This window comes from Marmota flaviventris, chromosome 10, assembly GCF_047511675.1.
Source record: "Marmota flaviventris isolate mMarFla1 chromosome 10, mMarFla1.hap1, whole genome shotgun sequence".
In the NCBI taxonomy this organism is placed as follows: Eukaryota; Metazoa; Chordata; class Mammalia; order Rodentia; family Sciuridae; genus Marmota; species Marmota flaviventris.
In genome coordinates, this window is record NC_092507.1 from 104,950,637 (window position 1) to 104,968,940 (window position 18,304).

The 18,304-nt window shown below is 34.3% G+C and overlaps 1 protein-coding gene across 2 annotated transcripts in view; it reads right to left on the minus strand.

Moving 5' to 3' along the window:
- Rsbn1 (round spermatid basic protein 1) overlaps nucleotides 1–18,304 on the minus strand; it is a 49,353-nt gene that overhangs the window by 22,588 nt on the left and 8,461 nt on the right. For both annotated transcript variants that reach the window (XM_027940260.2, XM_071618214.1), the window contains one exon: nucleotides 13,057–13,730. In XM_027940260.2, the coding sequence (XP_027796061.2) occupies nucleotides 13,057–13,730 (674 nt within the window). The remainder of the gene's footprint in view (nucleotides 1–13,056; nucleotides 13,731–18,304) is intronic.

Sequence of the window (18,304 nt, forward strand, 5' to 3'; positions counted from 1 at the left end):
CTCCTTTAAAAAAAATTCCAGATGGAGGAGTTTGGGCTATTATAAAATGTTTAATATTTTTACATTTCCACATTAAAATATATCATAAGCAAGTAAAAACTTTTACAAAATGGTGATTTTTTTATAAAGAAAAGAAGATATAAAACTAATTTTTATATTTGTTTTAAATAGTGGCAATGGCTTAAAAATGACAATTTAAAATGTTGCTTATAATATAGTTTTGCCTGCTAAATTCTCCACATTTTGTAACCTGCTTTATTTCTTTGGGCATAAAGCATTTTTGCATAGTATTGTGATATTGTTTATGTTTTGTCCCAGTTGTAATGTTTCAGTCCATCATCCAGCTTTGGCTGCTGAAATCATACAGCTGTGGAGATTTGCCTTTGTTTCTATTAGACTGCTTTTCAGTTCTATATTGAGTATCTTGAGTACTGTAAAAAAGATGTCACTTATTCCTTTAAGGCTGTTTTGTAATATATATAGAGAGAGAACCAAGTGTAGAACTAGAACCAGTTTCCAAGACCCTGTATATATACAGTCTATATATATATATATATATATATACATACATACATACACACATATATATATATGGTCTGGAATTGTGTTTTTAAAGGAAAGCATTCCAGTATGATACTGTGTTTTCACTAAACTTCAAACTATGTCATGTCATTTAATAAAGTGACCAAAATGAAAAAAAAAAAGAATAAAGGAGAATCAAATATGTTAACAATGATTAATTTTTAGTGATGATACAAAAGAAAAAAAAAAGAAGGCTACTGGGGACGGGCAGGTGGCACATACCTGTAATCCCAGTGGCATAGGAGGCTGAGGCAGGAGGAACATAAATTCAAAGCCAACCTCAGCAACAGCGAGGCATTGAGCAACTCAGTGAGATCCTGTCTCTAAATAAAAATACAAAATAGGGCTGGGGATGTGGCTCAATGGTTGAGTGCCCCTAAATTCAATCCCCAGTACTCCCCTACACCCTGTAAAAATAAGGCTACTGGGTTTGGAATTAGAAGAGTCTTACCTAAGAATATAAATCCTATTCACCAGCAGTAACTGAAACCTTAGAATTAAGAGATCTCACTAGAGAAAAGTCATAGAGTTCAAAGAGAGGAGGCCTTAGAAAGTTTTGGTTAAAAAAAAGGTGGGGGTGGGGGATACTGGCAAAGAAAAAAAAAAAGAAAGAAAAAGAAAAAAGTAAAGGAACAGTTAAATAGAGAGATTAAGAAGCAATGTTAAGAAAATAGTTCATGAAAAACTTGGTCAAAATGCTGCTGACACTTTCAGTTTAAAAAAAAAAGATGAAAAATGCTCATTTGGTGTTTTGAAGAAATCATGGGGACAGAAATCAAATTTGTATGATCTGAGAAGCGATGAGAAAGTGAGGACAGCGAACATAAATAATTCTTCTAAAAAGTTTGGCTGTGAAAATTAGATCGACAGAAAGTGAAATGGGATCAAGGGAGAGTGTTTAAGATGGAAAGACCGTACAGGCTGTATAAACGGATTCCCATGAACAATAGAAAAAAAAGTATGTGTTGTCCCACACTTCAATGACACAATCTTGTCAAAATTTTGAATGTTTAACAATTCGATAAGAAAATTTTATCATGTTGATAGTTTTAATTTCTTTTTTATCAGGAGTGCAGATGTGTATTTTAGAGGTTAAAGGGTCATTTGTATTTCTTTTTCTATGAACTGTCTATTCATATTGCTTATTTTCATACTGGGTTGTTGGTATTTATCTATACTAGGGTTCTTAGGGAAGTTAATGCTCTGTCGGTGATATATGTTGTAAATAATTTTCATAACTTGTTTTATGACTTTATCTACCATGCTTTCCATTTGGGGGATAAGACTTCAAAAGACCTTTCCCATTTCAAAATTATAATAGAAGTTTTCCATGTCTTCTTTTATGTCCCCATTTTTTACATTTAAATCTTTGATCCCATTTGCAGTTTACCTTGGAATACAGTGATATGGATACAAAAATAAATACTAAGTAGGTATCCAGATTTCCTAACACTCTCTTTTTTCTCTGCCACTAGTGATATGATTATATTTTTATATATCAAATACCTCTATGTATTTTGATCTATTTCTGGACTTAATTTTCTGATTCATTGAACAGTGTTCTTAAACTAATATACACTGACTTAATAATTAAATCTTCAGAATGTATTGCGATCTGGCAGGAAACTCCTCCATCATTATTTTTCTTTTCTGGCTGTACTTGCCTATTTTTTTCATAAAAACTTCAAAATTAGCTTACTAGCTTGGTTGTCCCAGAAAAATCAACTATTCATATTTTGGGGGAGATGGTGTTCAATTTGCAGTTTAGGAAAAGTGTCATATTTATATTGATTCCCTTTATCCAAAAATAGTTTTGTTTTGTTTTTTTTAAAACACTGTGAATGCTGAGTGGACTGATCAGAATGTCCTGGTATCCCATAGCCTCTCTTGTATCTCCCATATGTCTTAGTAAAGTTTTCATATAGGTAAATTCAGTATTAAGTAGTTAGACTATCTGCCTCCCACTGGTCTAGTGGAGAAAGGGAAAAAAGGCATTCAAATCCTCAGAAATCATGGATAATTGTCACAAGCCATCCATAGGCTGTGTGTGTGAGCTATGTGCACTATAGCCATATGAGAGGACAGGTCTGGCATTGCACACTGATTGGGCTGGGTAATGCTAGTTCGCCTCTCCACTTGCTCTGCTAATGATCCCACAGAGCACCTGAGATGGGTATGACTTGCCAAGTGGTCAATCAATCCGCTGACCACAAGACATCACAAAGCAAGACTCCACCTTTGAAACCTTATCCCCTGCCTTATTTGGTGAAGAACATTCTATCAAACTCCTTTGTTGGTCCCCCTACAAAAATAAAGAGATTGCGAGGAATCATATTTTAATACTAATGGGAAGAACCTGGTGAAACAGTAAAAAGGCCTATGATTTAAACATGACAGATTGAGCATATGATTTATCTCTGTTCCTTATCAAAATTCCAATCAAGTGACAGTAACATAGAAAGGCTATAAATTCCAGAAAGTCAAAGAAAAGAAAAACTACCAAAATATCTTTGAAAGTTTAAAAGTTATATGAAAATTAGTTGACTGAAAAAATGTAATACTGAGTACTGGTACAGAGGAATTCAAGAAGCCAGTTTGTGCTGCAGAACCATGGAAAGGCTAAGTATCATAGAAGGAAGGAAACAAAGCAAGCAACTAAAAACCAAGGAGACTCCTTTTCTTACTTTATCAATTTTTAGAGAAAGTAAATCAAAAGGACTACAGACATGAGGATATCAGCTATAAGAGAGAGTTGTTATACTGAAAGCAGGGGATTAAGCAAAATTCCCTTAATCACTTACCTCCTTTTATAACTCAGTTTTAAGAATTGTAGCCAATGGGAGTAAAAATTGTGGGGGTTCTCAGTTGAAGAATTCTTCATTACTTATACTTTTCTGTATGTATGAAATATTCATAGTAATTTTTTTAAATAAAGGAAAAAAGATCTATCTGAAAGCACCTTATATTATGCTTGGTTTTGAAGGATTCCAGAGGAAAAAACAGGATACCCAAAAAGGATCCAGAATCATGACAACACTGGCTTTCTCAATAGGAGACTAGAAGCTTGAAGACATTGGAAAAATGCCTACATAAATCTGAAGAAAAATGACCTCCAACCTAAAATTCTATATCTATCTAAACTACTAACCAAATGTTATAGTAGAAGAATTTCATACATGTGAGGTCTTACTTGAGTCAAGTAATAGTTATAGAATACTAGAACAGGAAAAGAAAAAAATAGAAATCCAATGAACTATGATATACTCATAACAATTTAATTAAATATAGTGGTTAAAATGAAGTAACTAGGGGACTGGGGATGTAGCTCAGTGGTAGAGTGCTTGCCTACCATATATGAGGCCCTAGGTTCAACCCCCAGTAAACTCCACCTCCAAAAAATAAAATGAATACATGAATCAACATAACCTCATAAAACAATACTGAACCAAAACAACCTGAAGAATGATACATGCAATATATTATTTATTAAATTTTAAAACATAGTTACATATGTTGTTTTATGTTTTAGCACAGCAAATTCCTTCTCTGTCTCCCTCTTTGCCTGACTCTTCATTCTTGCCTCAAATAACCTGAGGACAGAGGACTACCCTCCTAACTCTTGTGCCCTCCCTATCTAGGATCTGTAAGTAAAAAGCGTTTGAACTTTTTTCCTATTGATGGTATTATACTGAATTTGGAGGGCTGGGGTTGTGGCTCAGAGGTAGAGCACTCGCCTAGCATGCACGAGGCACTGGGTTCGATCCTTAGCACTACATAAATATAAAATAAAGACATTGTGTCCACCTATGACTAAAAAAATATTAAAAAAAAAAAAATAGAATTTGGAGCCTGCCATCTAAAGAACCAGGGACAACAAAAGCCTGGTTTTTCCCCAGGAAACCAGGGGGAACACAAAGTTAGGCTCCCAGCACCACAGTGATGGGCAGGCAGGCAAAAACTAGAGATGGATCAGATAAGAGCCATAAGGATATACATATATAAGGAAATTTTCTGTGAAGATCAAACAAATAGGCATTAGGCCGTCTACCAGGTAAAAGTATCCCACGAAAGGCACACTGTAAACACCTATATCCATTTCCCCTTTATTTCTCATTAGGGCAGGGATGCTAGTTGCTCTGGTACTAGAACCCCAGTTTAACTGGGGACCCTCAAAACATATATAAGGTAGTAAAATAAACATGATAAACTAGAAATTCAAAATGAAGATTTACCTTCTGGGGAGAAAGGAAAAGTTAATTATTTTTTTAAAAAGTGAAAGACACAAAGCATTAATTCATTTAGTACAATTTATACTTTTATTTATTTGAAATGGAGGAGGAAAAGTTTGAAGAAATGGGGATGTGTAACTATCATTCAAGATCCTAAGCAAGCTAAGTGAAGCTAGCCAATCCCTAAAAAACAAATGCCAAATGTCTTCTTTGATATAAGGAGTGTAACTAAGAACAGAGTAGGGACGAAGAGCATGAGAACAAGATTAATATTAAACTGGGATGAGAGGTGGGAGGGAAAGGGAGAGAGAAGGGAAATTGCATGGAAATGGAAGGAGACCCTCAAGGTTATACAAAATTTCATACAAGAGGAAGTGAGGGGAAAGGGGAAAATAATACAAGGGGGAGAAATGAATGACAGTAGAGGGGGTAGAGAGAGAAGAGGGGAGGGGAGGGGAGGGGGGATAGTAGAGGATAGGAAAGGCAGGAGAATACAACAGACACTAGTATGGCAATATGTAAATCAATGGATGTGTAACTGATGTGATTCTGCAATTTGTATATGGGGTAAAAATGGGAGTTCATAACCCACTTGAATCAAAGTGCGAAATATGATATATCAAGAACTATGTAATGTTTTGAACAACCAACAATAAAAAATTTAAAAAAAAAAAAAAAAAAAGATCCTAAGCAAATAGATACAATATTTCTATTTGGGATGATGGAAAAAGTTTTAGAAATGTACAATGGTGATGGTTCTACAACATTGAGAGTGTAATTAATGCCATAGAATTATACATTTAAAATGGCAAATTTTATGTTATGTATATTTATGACAATTTTTTAAAAATCCTAAACAGGCCTAGAGATGAAATCCAGAACACAAGTAGAAGGATTAGTCTTTGAGGAAAAACCGAAATATCTTCTCTATTTATAACAGGAAGAAATGAAGAAAAAACACATACGGATAAAAACTTTGAATAGTCATTATGAAGAACAAGCAAACAGGCAGACCGAAGAAAAACCGCCAAGCTTCCTAGGCAATGCTGAAGGCCCAACAGGAAGCCTTATGAAACCTTATAAACAAATAAGATCCCGAATGAATACATAAAATTTTTTTTCAATTGTACTGTGTAGAAGTTAGACAACATTGTCTCCTAGATTATAATGCAACGAAATTCTAAGAAGATAGTACCTACAAACCAAATGAAAGGAATTAGAGAATGGTAGATGACATATGTGGTGTAAAATGTGTTTCTTAAACTTGCCTGATCAGAGAAATCACCTTGAGTAAATTATCTCAGGCCTTGCTCCAGATTCAATGACTCAAAATGTCCAGGAAAAAACCCTCAGATTCTAATATATATTTTAAACTAGGAACTCCAGATTATTCTTTGAATCTGGCAAGTCTGGGACACTCTGGCCTGGAAATGACATCTGAAAGCAAAAAAAACAAACTGTTTCACAGCTTCTCATTGTGTATGTATTAGGCATAATGGAGGAAGAAACAAAAGTAAAGACTGGAAGGAATTAAGTAGAGACCAAAGAACAGAAAAAAGTAAAACTTCCATGGAAGCCAAAGACATATGCCAGGGAAAACTCACACTTTTATTAAAATCAGAAGAGTATAGTGGGGAGGAAGAAAAATGTGGAATCAAGGGAAATATACCTATATGAAAATAGTAGTTAGCTTTACATGCATTCAAAATATTTAATGCATTTACAATAGCTATAAAATATCAAATAATTATCTTTAAATATACATATTGCTCTATGTCAACATGTATGTAATCCTTTAGATTAGAAACTCGACAAAGTTATCCTGTATAATTTTCTGAAAGCTATGCAAGCTTGACTCTGTCCCCTATAAGCAGCACTTCTCTGCTGGGGGCGGGGCAGGAGTGGGGGGGGTACCGGGAATTGAATTCAGAGCACTCAACACTGAGCCACATCCCCAGCCCTATTTTGTATTTTATTTAGAGACAGGGCCTCACTGAGTTGCTTAGGGCTTTGCTAAATTGTTGAGGCTGGCTTTGAACTCGGCGATCCTCCTGACTCAGCCTCCTGAGCTGCTGGGATTACAAGTGTCTGCCACTGCACCTGGCCTAACACTTCTTAAAAAAAAAAAAAAAGTCATGGGACTGGGGTTGTAGCTCAGTGGTAGAGCGCTTGCCTAGCATGTGTGAGGCACTGGGTTCGATCCTCAGCACTATATAAAAAATAAATAAATAAAATAAAGTTATTGTGTCCATCAACAACTTAAAAAAAAAGGTCATCATACATCAGTTAAAACTCAAGAAACACCAAGCAGAAACTCACTATATGGAAACCCTGTGTATGGGGTGAAAAGAGGGTAGGGGTTCATTATTCCACAGAACTCATGTTTCAGGAAGAAGCTTATTTAAACTAAATGCTTAAAAAACAGAAAAGAAAACTCTAGCCAGCAATCTTCCCAACCTTGTCACCTGTTAGTAGGAAAGGAATTCCCACTTTGAAACAAACAGTGAAAATGGTATGAGTGGGTCAACTGAGTTTATAACAAGCTTTACTTAGAATAAGAGAAAAAAAGAATCCAACCCACCACTTTTATTTATGTGGTTTTATAAAGCCAACTACTTAAAATAATTATTTCTCACTTTATACAATGCACTGATATGCAGAGTTCCTTAAAGGTTCAGTTATTTCCCCAACACACACTCTTCAAGTTCTACTCTTTATTAGTACTATCAATTTACTATAAACTCTACTAGTTTCATTCTTCATTAGCACTACCAATTTACTATAAAATGTTAATTACATTAATCAAAGATCAGAGAGTATATAATAAGCCCATTTAAGGCCTTACCCCAACACTCAATGGGGAAATAACATTTTTTGTTTTTCTCTGAAACAGTAGGCATTAAAGTTGGATACTCTAATCCTACAAAATATTACCATTTTATAGAGTAATAAAAGTAACTAAGAACTACTGCTACATTAATAAAGTTAAAACACCATGCTTTTCAGTGAGAATCCTCTATATTATATACACAGAAGGGTTTTTAAAAAATAAATTAAAACATGCACATTTGCCAGTATCCCCCGCAGCATACATAAACCTGATTCTTGATTCTTCTCCATATACACACTTCAATTACTTAGTTCCTATAAGATACCATTCTCAGATGGTGATATTTAAAACAATTCCCATTTAACTTCACTATGTATTTATTTATTTTACAATTAGGGATTGAATCCAGGGGCACTCTACCACAAATCTGGATCCCTATCACTTTTTATTTTCTATTTTGAAACAGGTTCTCGCCAAGTTGTCCAGGTTCATGAGACCCTCCTGCCTTCACCTCCTACCCGACCAGATTACAGGTGTGCATCACTGAGCCAGGCTCTTTGACAGGGTCTCGCTAAATTGCCCAGGCTGGTCTTAAAACTTTTGATCCTCCTGCTTCAGCCTCCCACATTGCTGGAATTTATAAATGTGCACTACCCCTGACTAATTTCACTATATTTTTAGTCTTTGTTATTGTTTTCATTTGCAATTCATTTGTAGAGTTTAAGACTTAGACCTTGCTGGTCCATGGACCAGAAATATCGGCATCAGCTGAGACCTGGTAAACTATAAAATCCCGCCCTTGCCCTCCAAAAATCAAAATCTGCACATTAACAAAACTCCCAGTTGAATTATATGCATATTAAAATTTCCTATCCCCTACCCTATAGGATATTATATCATTCAGAGACAGCAGAAAAATAATTCCTCTCTGAAGATCTGCCATTATTAAATAGTCCTGGGAGAAGATCCCAACTAAATTATGACCTTTTTCATTTATAAAATGGTACTTGAAAAATGGCTCTTTCCTTTTTTAAAGCCCTGTTAGTCCATAAGATAACCCAAAGATCTGAAATTCTAATCAATTTATCTGCTGCAATAGAATTTTTATAAAAAGGGGGAGCCAAGGATCGCATAGTCTTGCAGTTATAATAATTCAAAGTTTAAAGCTGCTTAAAATTCTTTCAGATAGCCAGTATTGTAATTACAAGATACAATGCCTAATCAAAAACATAATAAATTACATTCATTCCTATTAAAGTGTGTGTGTTTGTATAGATTTTTTCTTAAGAGAAGTACATTTCAATGTGAACATTAATTTTTCTCCACCAAATGAAACCGGTCCCATTAACACTTGGGATTTTTTTAGTTCAAACTGATAGTTAGCCAATAAAACTTAGACCTGAATACATACATGTAGCCCTTTAGATTAGAAACAAATTTAATAAGTTAGCTGAAACTCCAAACTGCTGAAATTTCAGTAAACAAATAAGTATTGGCCTGGTGTAAAAGTGATATCATGAAATACTTCCTTTGATGTTAGAATATTTGAGTATTATAAAAAGTTAAAAGGAAAAAAAAAAAGGTTCTATAAGTGGATCCTAGCTTTAGCCATTACAATAATCTAAAAATATATAAAAGTAACAGAAGCTATAATTTTTCTTGCACAAAACAAACCTACATTTTATTTCCTTTTGCTAGAGCAGATGAATTCTAAAGTAGTGATTCTCAAACTTTAATGTGCATACGAATCATCTGGGGATCTTTTAAAATGCAAATTATGACTCAGAGGATCTGAGTAAAAATGAGACTGCATTTCTAACAAGCATCCCAGAGGTGCCAAATTCATATCACAAGCACACTTTGAGTAGCAAGGACAATAATTCAATGTCCAGGGTTTGCAAAGCACTGGTCTTGATAATGTTTCCAATTAAATTACTAACTGATCAACCTAACACTTTTCCATCTTTATCTTACTGGATCCCTCATACAATTAGTAATATTTTTACCACCCTATCATTCTTAAAATCTTGGAAACCTGTATCCCAGTCTTTCTGGTCTCTTCCCATGTTCCTATACTTAAATTCAGGTACATCACAGGATTTTACCCTTAGCTCCATCTCCTCTCCATTCTAATGCTATCCCTAATTATATATGCTAATTGATCCAACTTCTGGACCTCCAGCCTAAACATGTCTCCCAAGCTTTTTTTTTTTTTACTTCCCAAGCTTTTTCAACCCTGTATGCAGCACCATCCTATCCTCTCTTTGTCCAAACCCCATCTTAAGACTCTTCCTCTCTTTCACAAAGTCCACTTAATCTCTATTTTGTAATTCTCAAAATCTTATTCTTTTCTCTCTAGTGTCAATACCAGTTTGGGCATGGATCATTCTTGACCTAATGACTATCCCAACCTAACCAGTACTCTTGCTTGCCATCACATATTTCCCTCAATCTCATCCTCCACATTTCCTTGTAATCTTCGCAAACATAAATTGATAAAATTCATTAATACCTCTCCCATTACCTTTAGGAAAAAGTATATTAAGGTATATAACACTCTCCACACTCTTGATTTTCATTCATTCATGCTATCCCACCCCCAACTCCAACCACCCCTTTACAGCAAGCATGTCCTCTTGCCCTATTTAAGCTATTTACAGCTCCCTGAATGTGGCACATTCTCAAATTCCCTCTGTACATCTACATTGGCTATTATTCCCTTTGATTAAAAATGTTCCTACTAAGCTAAGTACTAATCTGCTTTCAACATTATACTCAAGCATCACATGCCTTAAAATGCCTTTTCTAATCACTTCAAGTCTGATGTAAGTAACTGTGCTTCCCTCTCCATGGTAGGATTTTCCTTACTGCAAGTCTCTACTACTTAAACTGCATTATAATTGCTGGTTTATTCATCTCTCCCACTAATCTGATTTCATGAATTGGTCCTTTTAAGAACTGAGTATCCAGTACACAGTAGGTTCTCCATAAATATAGTCATGAATAATTATTATAGCTATATATTTAAACAAACAACTTCTAATAGCTATGTCTCTAAGGTAATTAAAAATTTTACTTGATCTTATTTGTAAGTTAATAAAACTTTGTAAGACTTCGTAAAAATACCCTAGGAATTCATTTAATTCCCCCTAATCTAAAGGTAGTTGTTAAAAATATTAAAAACAAAGCCTTTTGAATTTTGTTTTAAACTGAGATACTTTAATTTCATTGACCACAGCGTAGATAAATAAAAGCACTAATTTCTTCTCCCATAGCTGAAGTAAAAGAGAGAATAGGGCAAAATATTGTGAACATTGTTCAGACAGCCTAGGTTTTCATCTTGACTTCTACTTTCTAGCTCTATGACCTTGGATAACATCATACACATCCAAAGCCTGTTTCTTCAATGCATAACATAGATAAAATTGCTTACTATGCCCCCCCCCACCGTTATTTAAAATATTCAGATGTGAATTTGAAAGCATTTCTACTAAACAAATCTGAATTATTGTGCTAGCATCTATCCCAGTATCTGTGAAAGATTTTATAGATGCAAATTTAAAGCTTCATGGGCTAATTCAACCTCCTAAATTTGCCTAATACTTCTCTCCAATGGCTGAAAATTCATAAATAATATTAAGTTCCAGGACCACCAGAGTACAAGACCCATTCAATAGTCCTCAATATTCATATGTGGTGAAAGTGTTTAATATAATGTAATAATGCGATTTGTTATTTTAAAGTTGTTATTTTAGAAAACTCAAAGTAAATCTCAAGGTAAGTTGTTGGTACAGTCATTTAAATTTCAGCTCCATTTTAAAAAATTGGAGGACAAAAATCAGCAGGGAATATTTCAAGATGTCTTCTTTTATTAACTATTTAGACTGGGTTGACACATAAACTTGATCCAATATAGTACAATAGGAAAGTTAAATAGTCACCCTTACAAAGCCAGGACATGCCCCCAAATTTCTGGGTTATTTCTCAAATATGCTTGCTGGTCTATCAGAAAATTTGCTGCATTTCTCTAAACTGAAAAAGGGATAGATCATGTTAACTCTGCTCTCAGCAATTTCTTTCTTTGTTAAGTAGGGACTTACGGGAATTATGAACTACATCAGAATCGTTTTTAGTCTCTTCTGCAATATTTATAAAAATAGGATTCCTTAACCTTTGAAGGGAAAAATTCCTTAAAAAAAAAAAGAAAAAGAAAAAGAAAATCTACTACAAAAGTCAGCACTTCGGTACCTGATTGTGGTAACAAGGCCAAAATCCAAGACGAAGCCCTTTATTGCACATCGTGTTCCAACATCTTGGGCAGCCCCATCTTGCGACCTCTCCAGATTGGCTGCTCCTGCTCTCTCTACTGCAGAGAGAACTTCAATTAGAGAAATTCTGAGGCTCATAAATCTAAACTGGATACTCCCCTCACTGGAGGCAAAGATGTTGAGACTTACTAAAAAGATTCATGTTAGAGGAGGGTTCAGATAAATCTAAGTGGCTTGAAACCACTATAATGTAAGCAGCTGAGAGTCTTATTTTTACAACAGTTTATTTACCTTTAAAAAAGAGAAAAAAAAAAAAAAAAACCCTAAGGGAAAAGAATGGCAGCAAATTACTAGATAACCTGAAAAAAAGAGGCTATATAATCATGAATCTCTAAAAAGTGAAACAGTCTCTACTAAACTTAAATTTACAGTATAAACAGTATAAACTTATAGCTGACCATTCATATTCACAATCCTTATGAGGAAAGCAAGCAAGAAAAAACTCGGATACATTATTAACTTCTTAATGCCCTAAAATAACCTCATTGAAAAAATGTTTGGTTAAAAACTGGTTAGGAAGGCAATGTTTCCCTGCTGACTTAAGCCTAGCTGCCTAAGCAAGGCTTTAAAAAATATCTTCACCTACTAGAGTGCATAGGCAGAAGGAGCAGAGACTATGGCGGTCTTCCTAGTGACACTCCCAAGTCACATAAATGGGGTATATTTCTGGGATAGACTGCCAACAAGTTACTGAAAGAAGAGAAACAAACCCAACTAAAACCTGGCCAATAAATAGATTAATATCCTCACATGTTCTATGATTATGACCAAAAGTCTTAACTAAAGTTACCAAGGCTATCAGATCTAAATCATATCCTCCACACTAAATAAGCTGATTTGTGAAGGACTGAATTAGTTTTCAAGTTGGTTTTCCATAAAGACTTGTAATGAAGCATAATATGTATAAAGCATTTCTTCAAGCAAATAAAAGCTCCACACAAAGACCTCAGTAATTAAGACTTTACAACTGGAGGAACAATTTCAAGTACCATTATCAATCAAACTGTGGTGATGTGAGCTACGCAGCAGAATGAAGACAACGTTGTTGAGATACTATATTTACTAAATAATAATAATTTTACCTTACCTGAGTGTGAAAATTTGAAATGGTTGTTGTTTCAATATCTTTCTTGCCAAGAATTTCCATTTTCACTGGAGTGTTGGGGAAATTAAAAGCAAAGTAATCCAAGAAGTCTGGGAGATAAGCAGCCGCTCCATGCACTATTGCTAAAGCATAGTAAGCAGCATTTTTCTCATTTTCACTGAATGTCAAAGCAAGAAACTCCTCAGAAAATCTCTCCATCTCCATTGGAGACAAAAATGAGAGTTCATCCATGTAAGCATGAAGGACAAGAGCACCACCATTGGACTGGTGTTCCTCGTGAATAAAGTTGCTAAATTTAGTACCTGTTTTTAAGAAATTTCTACGAATAGAATGTTCCTGGTGAGTCATAAAAGGTGTTTGTACTCCCTGGGGTACCCGATATTCTTGCATGCCCAAATTTAATCGGCACAGTTGTTCATCTTTCAGATACCTGAAGGACTCCTTATTAACTCCTGAAGTGCTATTTATTTGTCCTTGGGTGAGAATTTCCTTACTGATGCGGGTCAGGCCAGCACAGACGGTTTGTACTTCCTTATTGTACATTTTAAGGCGTCTTCCTCGCATGTCTTCTCGATGTTTCTTTTTCTTTTTCTTCTTTATTTTCTTCAAGACAAAATCATCAGCTCTCTGGGTTTTACCATTTTCATCTGGTGTTTCTGGCCACAATAATTAAAAAAAAGTTAGTTGCTAGGACTAATGTCAACATACAAGCTTCTTAAGGTACTAAAAAGCTACTCAAATCAAATAGCCTCCTCTCAATTCTCAGAATTTGCTATTACAACTTAGAGCCTCAGGAAACAAATGAAACTAACACCTGGGGATGTGGCTCAGTGGTCTAGTGCCCCTGATCCAATCCCCAGTACCTACCCCACACACAAAAAAAACCCTAAATATCCAAGTAATTTCAAATCTGACATACTGTATAAAATATTTGTTCAGTAAACTTTGTAAAATTTAAATTGAAGCTTGTCATATTTCATATTTACTGTTAAGTCTATAAATTATCTATAGGCTAATCAAACAACAGTGAATTAAGTCATAAAACAAAATGACAAAATCTTGCCTACAAAATTGTCATTATTTTTTGGTATATGGGTTTTTGTTTTTGTTAGAGGGAGGTATTTCTTAGAAGCAGGATTCATTCTCTATTATTGTTCTTATAATTATAAATTATATACAACCTCAAAAATGGAGGAAAACTTGATGATATATATCAAAATCCCTGAAAATATTTACAATTCTCAAGACCTCAAACTCCAATTCCAAGTCAAAATTACTTAAGAAAATAATTGAAGATCTATAAAGATATCAATGACTGTATTATTTAAAACAACAAAAACCTAATCTAAACCCCTAATAATCAGGAACCGATTAAACTCTGATATTTACACATTATAAAATATTACCCAGCCATTATACACCATAGATGAAAAGAATTGACATACAAATTATAAGGTTACAAAATGCTTACAATGTTACTCTTCTAGAAAGCTTACTCTAATAACTCCTCCCCTACCTAAGGGAATATGTAGCAATAGCTATTCCTGCTCCCTGCTCCCTTAGCACTGTACTTTTACCACAGCACTTATCATACTCCATGTTATCACATATTTAATTTTTCACCTCCTCTCTAAACTGTAAGCACTGAGCTCAGTGATATATATCTTACCTTTCATTCCAAAGCACTAGATACAGGTATATTCTGATCCCATTTTTATATTAGACATTCATTTGCCAGGTATATATCTGGGCACTAAGGATATAATGGTTAAGACAGGTAGAATCCCTACTCTCTCTGTTTAGTTTTGTTTGGTATGAGGTATTGAACCCAAGGCAATTTGCCACTGAGCCACATCACCAGTCCTTTTTTTATTATTTTATTTTGAAACAGAGTCTCACTAAGTTGCTTAGGGCCTGCTAAATTGCTGAGGTTAGCTTTGAACTAGTGATCCTTCTGCCTTTGCCTCTGAAGTCGCTGGAACTGCAGGCATGAGCTACCATGCCCGGTCTTACTCTCTTAAATATTACAATCTGATCAAACAAGGAAAAGAAAGTACAGTTAGTAATAAGTAGGTTTTTCTTTTTTTTAGTATTTATTTTTTAGTTGTAGTTGAACACAATACCTTTTATTTATTTATTTTTATGTGGTGCTAAGGATCGAACCCAGCACCTCGCACATGCTAGGCGAGCGCTCTACCGCTGAGCCACAACCCCAGCCCATAAGTAGGTTTTTCTAGATGCTGGAGAAGCTCTTTTTACGAGGTGATATTTAGACTGAGTCCTAAATAATAAGATGAGCATATGAAGATTTAGGAGGAAATATTCTAGAGAGAAGCAAAGGACCTTAGTAAATATTTTTATCACTATATCATTCTTAAAATCTTGGAAACCTGTATCCCAGTCTTTCTGGTCTCTTCCCATGTACCTATACTTAAATCCAGGTACATCACAGGATTTTACCCTTAGAATGGAGATGTCCTCTCCATTCTAATGCTATCTAATGCTATCCCTAATTATATGTGCTAATTGATCCAACTTCTGTACCTACAGCCTAAACATGTCTCCCAAGCTTTTTTTTTTTTTAAACTACCCAAAAGGACCTGAAGAAAAGACAAAATTTGCTTGACTCTGTACCTGACTTTATACCTTTGTACCTTGACTTTAGTACCTATTTTTAAGAAATATGTATATGTATGTGAAATGTGAATACATATACAGAAAAATGTCTGGAGAAATATATACTAAGGTATTATCATAGGGTGGTATTAATGGTATGAGTGGTAGGAGAATAAATGTCCAGCTTTTTTCTGTTTTCTAAAATGAACATATTACCTTATAATTTAAAAACTTAATTTAAATTTCTGAAGGATTATCATAGATTGACATAACCAGGATAGAAAAGCATCTTTGATTTACTAGTTGCAAAATACACCTAGCTAGAAATCCAGGTGTAGTTGTAACCAATCTTTAAGCTTGGTCTAGCAAATATTGTATAGAATTTATCTACCAACCAATAGTATTTTGACATAATTCAAGTAATTCAGTGTTAACAAACATACTCCAATTAATCCTATTCTTAGATCTGGGAAGAACAAGTTCCAATAATTTTAAGTAAAGAATTTACTTGGGGGACTGCAATTATAGCTCAGTGGTAGAGCACCTGCCTAGCATGTGGGAGGCACTGGGTTTGATTCTCAGTACTGCATATAAACAAATAAATAAAACAAAGGTCCATCAACAACTAAAAAAAAAAAAAAAAATTAACAACAACGACAACAAAAAGAATTTACTTGGTATAATATATAAGTTGTAAAACAAGTTATATGCAAGTTATAAAACCTTCTATAAAGTTTAAAACCATTTTAGGGCAGGGGTTGTAACTCAGTGGTAAAGCACTTGCTTAGCATTGCTTAGCATATGAGAGGCATTAGGTTCCATCCTCAGCATCACATAAAATAAATAAAATGAAGGTATTGTGTCCATCTACAATTAAAAACATTTTTAAAAATTTAAACCTGTTTTAAAGTTCAAGTCAAAAGACTTTACACCGTATAAATGGCAAATAACTTTCACTATGTCTAATATTTGCTTTTAAGAACAATTAAAAAGAAAACCCTACAGAAAGGGGTATAGATCAATAGTAGAGTCCTTTGCCTAACATGCACAAGGCCCTGGGTTTGATCCCCAACACTGCTAAGTAACAAAACAAAACAAAAAAAAACTTCAAACTTCATTTGCAAACATTATTTGTAATTAAACTGAGATCATACACATGAAATCAGATTGCTTAAACTGCTAAGAAAATGCAGTCAATTTTTTATTCTACGTAAAACTAAATCTTTGATTAGTTAAAACTTAGCAAGTCACTTATGTTTCTTACCAAATAAAATTAATCTAAATACTTTTTCTAATACCAAATCAGTAATATAGGCAATTCTCCTAAGCAACTAAATGCCATCAAATATAAAAGGCCAATTTAAAAATAGCCATCTAATTACACTCCACTAAATGTTTTAGCGATTCCACAGGAAAAGAAAATATTTCATTCTGAATAGGTCTTGTTGTTTTAAGCTTCAGAAGAGGTATTTGGTATGCAGAAGATGAATTGTGACCTAGATCTGCCACTGAAATTAACACCAAGAAGGAATGGTCTTGACTATAACACATTGTGTCTAGATTACTATCATCTTACCATATGGTATTTCTAACATGGTTAAATCTCTGTGGGTTTTATTCCAAAATTTAGTTACATGGAAACCATTCAATTAGTCCATCTCCACAAAAGAAAAAAAACTGTACAAGGAAATAATAAGGGCCTTAAACTGACCATAATCTCATATAATAACATGATTAAAAAGTTTAAATATGAAATAAATTTCAATCTACCTTCCCACTAATCCTGTTTTTCAAATATTTCCTCTTTTCTAAGGCTGATATAGAAAGCTTGTCTTTTTTTAACATTTATTTTTTAGTTATAGGTGGCCATGTATCTATATTTTATTTTTATGTGGTGCTGAGGATTGAACTCAGTGCCTCACGCATGCTAGGCGAGCGCTCTACCTCGAGCTACAACCCCAGCCCCATGCTTGTCTTTTTATAAATGGGGAAATTTGAGACTACTGATCCCATGCTTGCTAATGAATTTCCATGAATAAACAAAATTTATTCTTAAGTTATTGTGGAGGCAATTAATTGTGAACAGCATAAGTATCGACAAGTTGTTGGAAGTTATTATGAAAAGTTGGCCATTGATGCATGAAAGATACCAAATGCCTTTCCTTGAATTAAAAACATTTAAAAGTCTAAATTTTATGTCTAAAGACTTCACAATCTTTCCATTTCTGGTAGAGTGTTTTAGTTTCTAATAGAGAATGTATTCAGGAAGTCAGATTTTGAGTATTTCCCCATAATGCAAAAGCTAAATTTGTTGCATCAAATTTGTTGTTTTGTAGTGCTAGAGGATCAAATCCAGGGCCTTGTGCCTGTTAACAAAGCACTTTACCACTATGCTACAAACCCAGTCCTGGCATCAGTTCTTTACAGACAAGAAGCTGAGTTACACTGCACCTATATTAGGGAAAGCTTTCACATATCTAACTGTAAGAATCAATATAAAAGTATGTAATTCTGCAGAGGAAAATACAAACATTGATTTAAGAAATAAATTGTTGGCTATCTTTAAGAACATCACTATAACTAAGATTAATACATGACACTATCAGTAGTACAT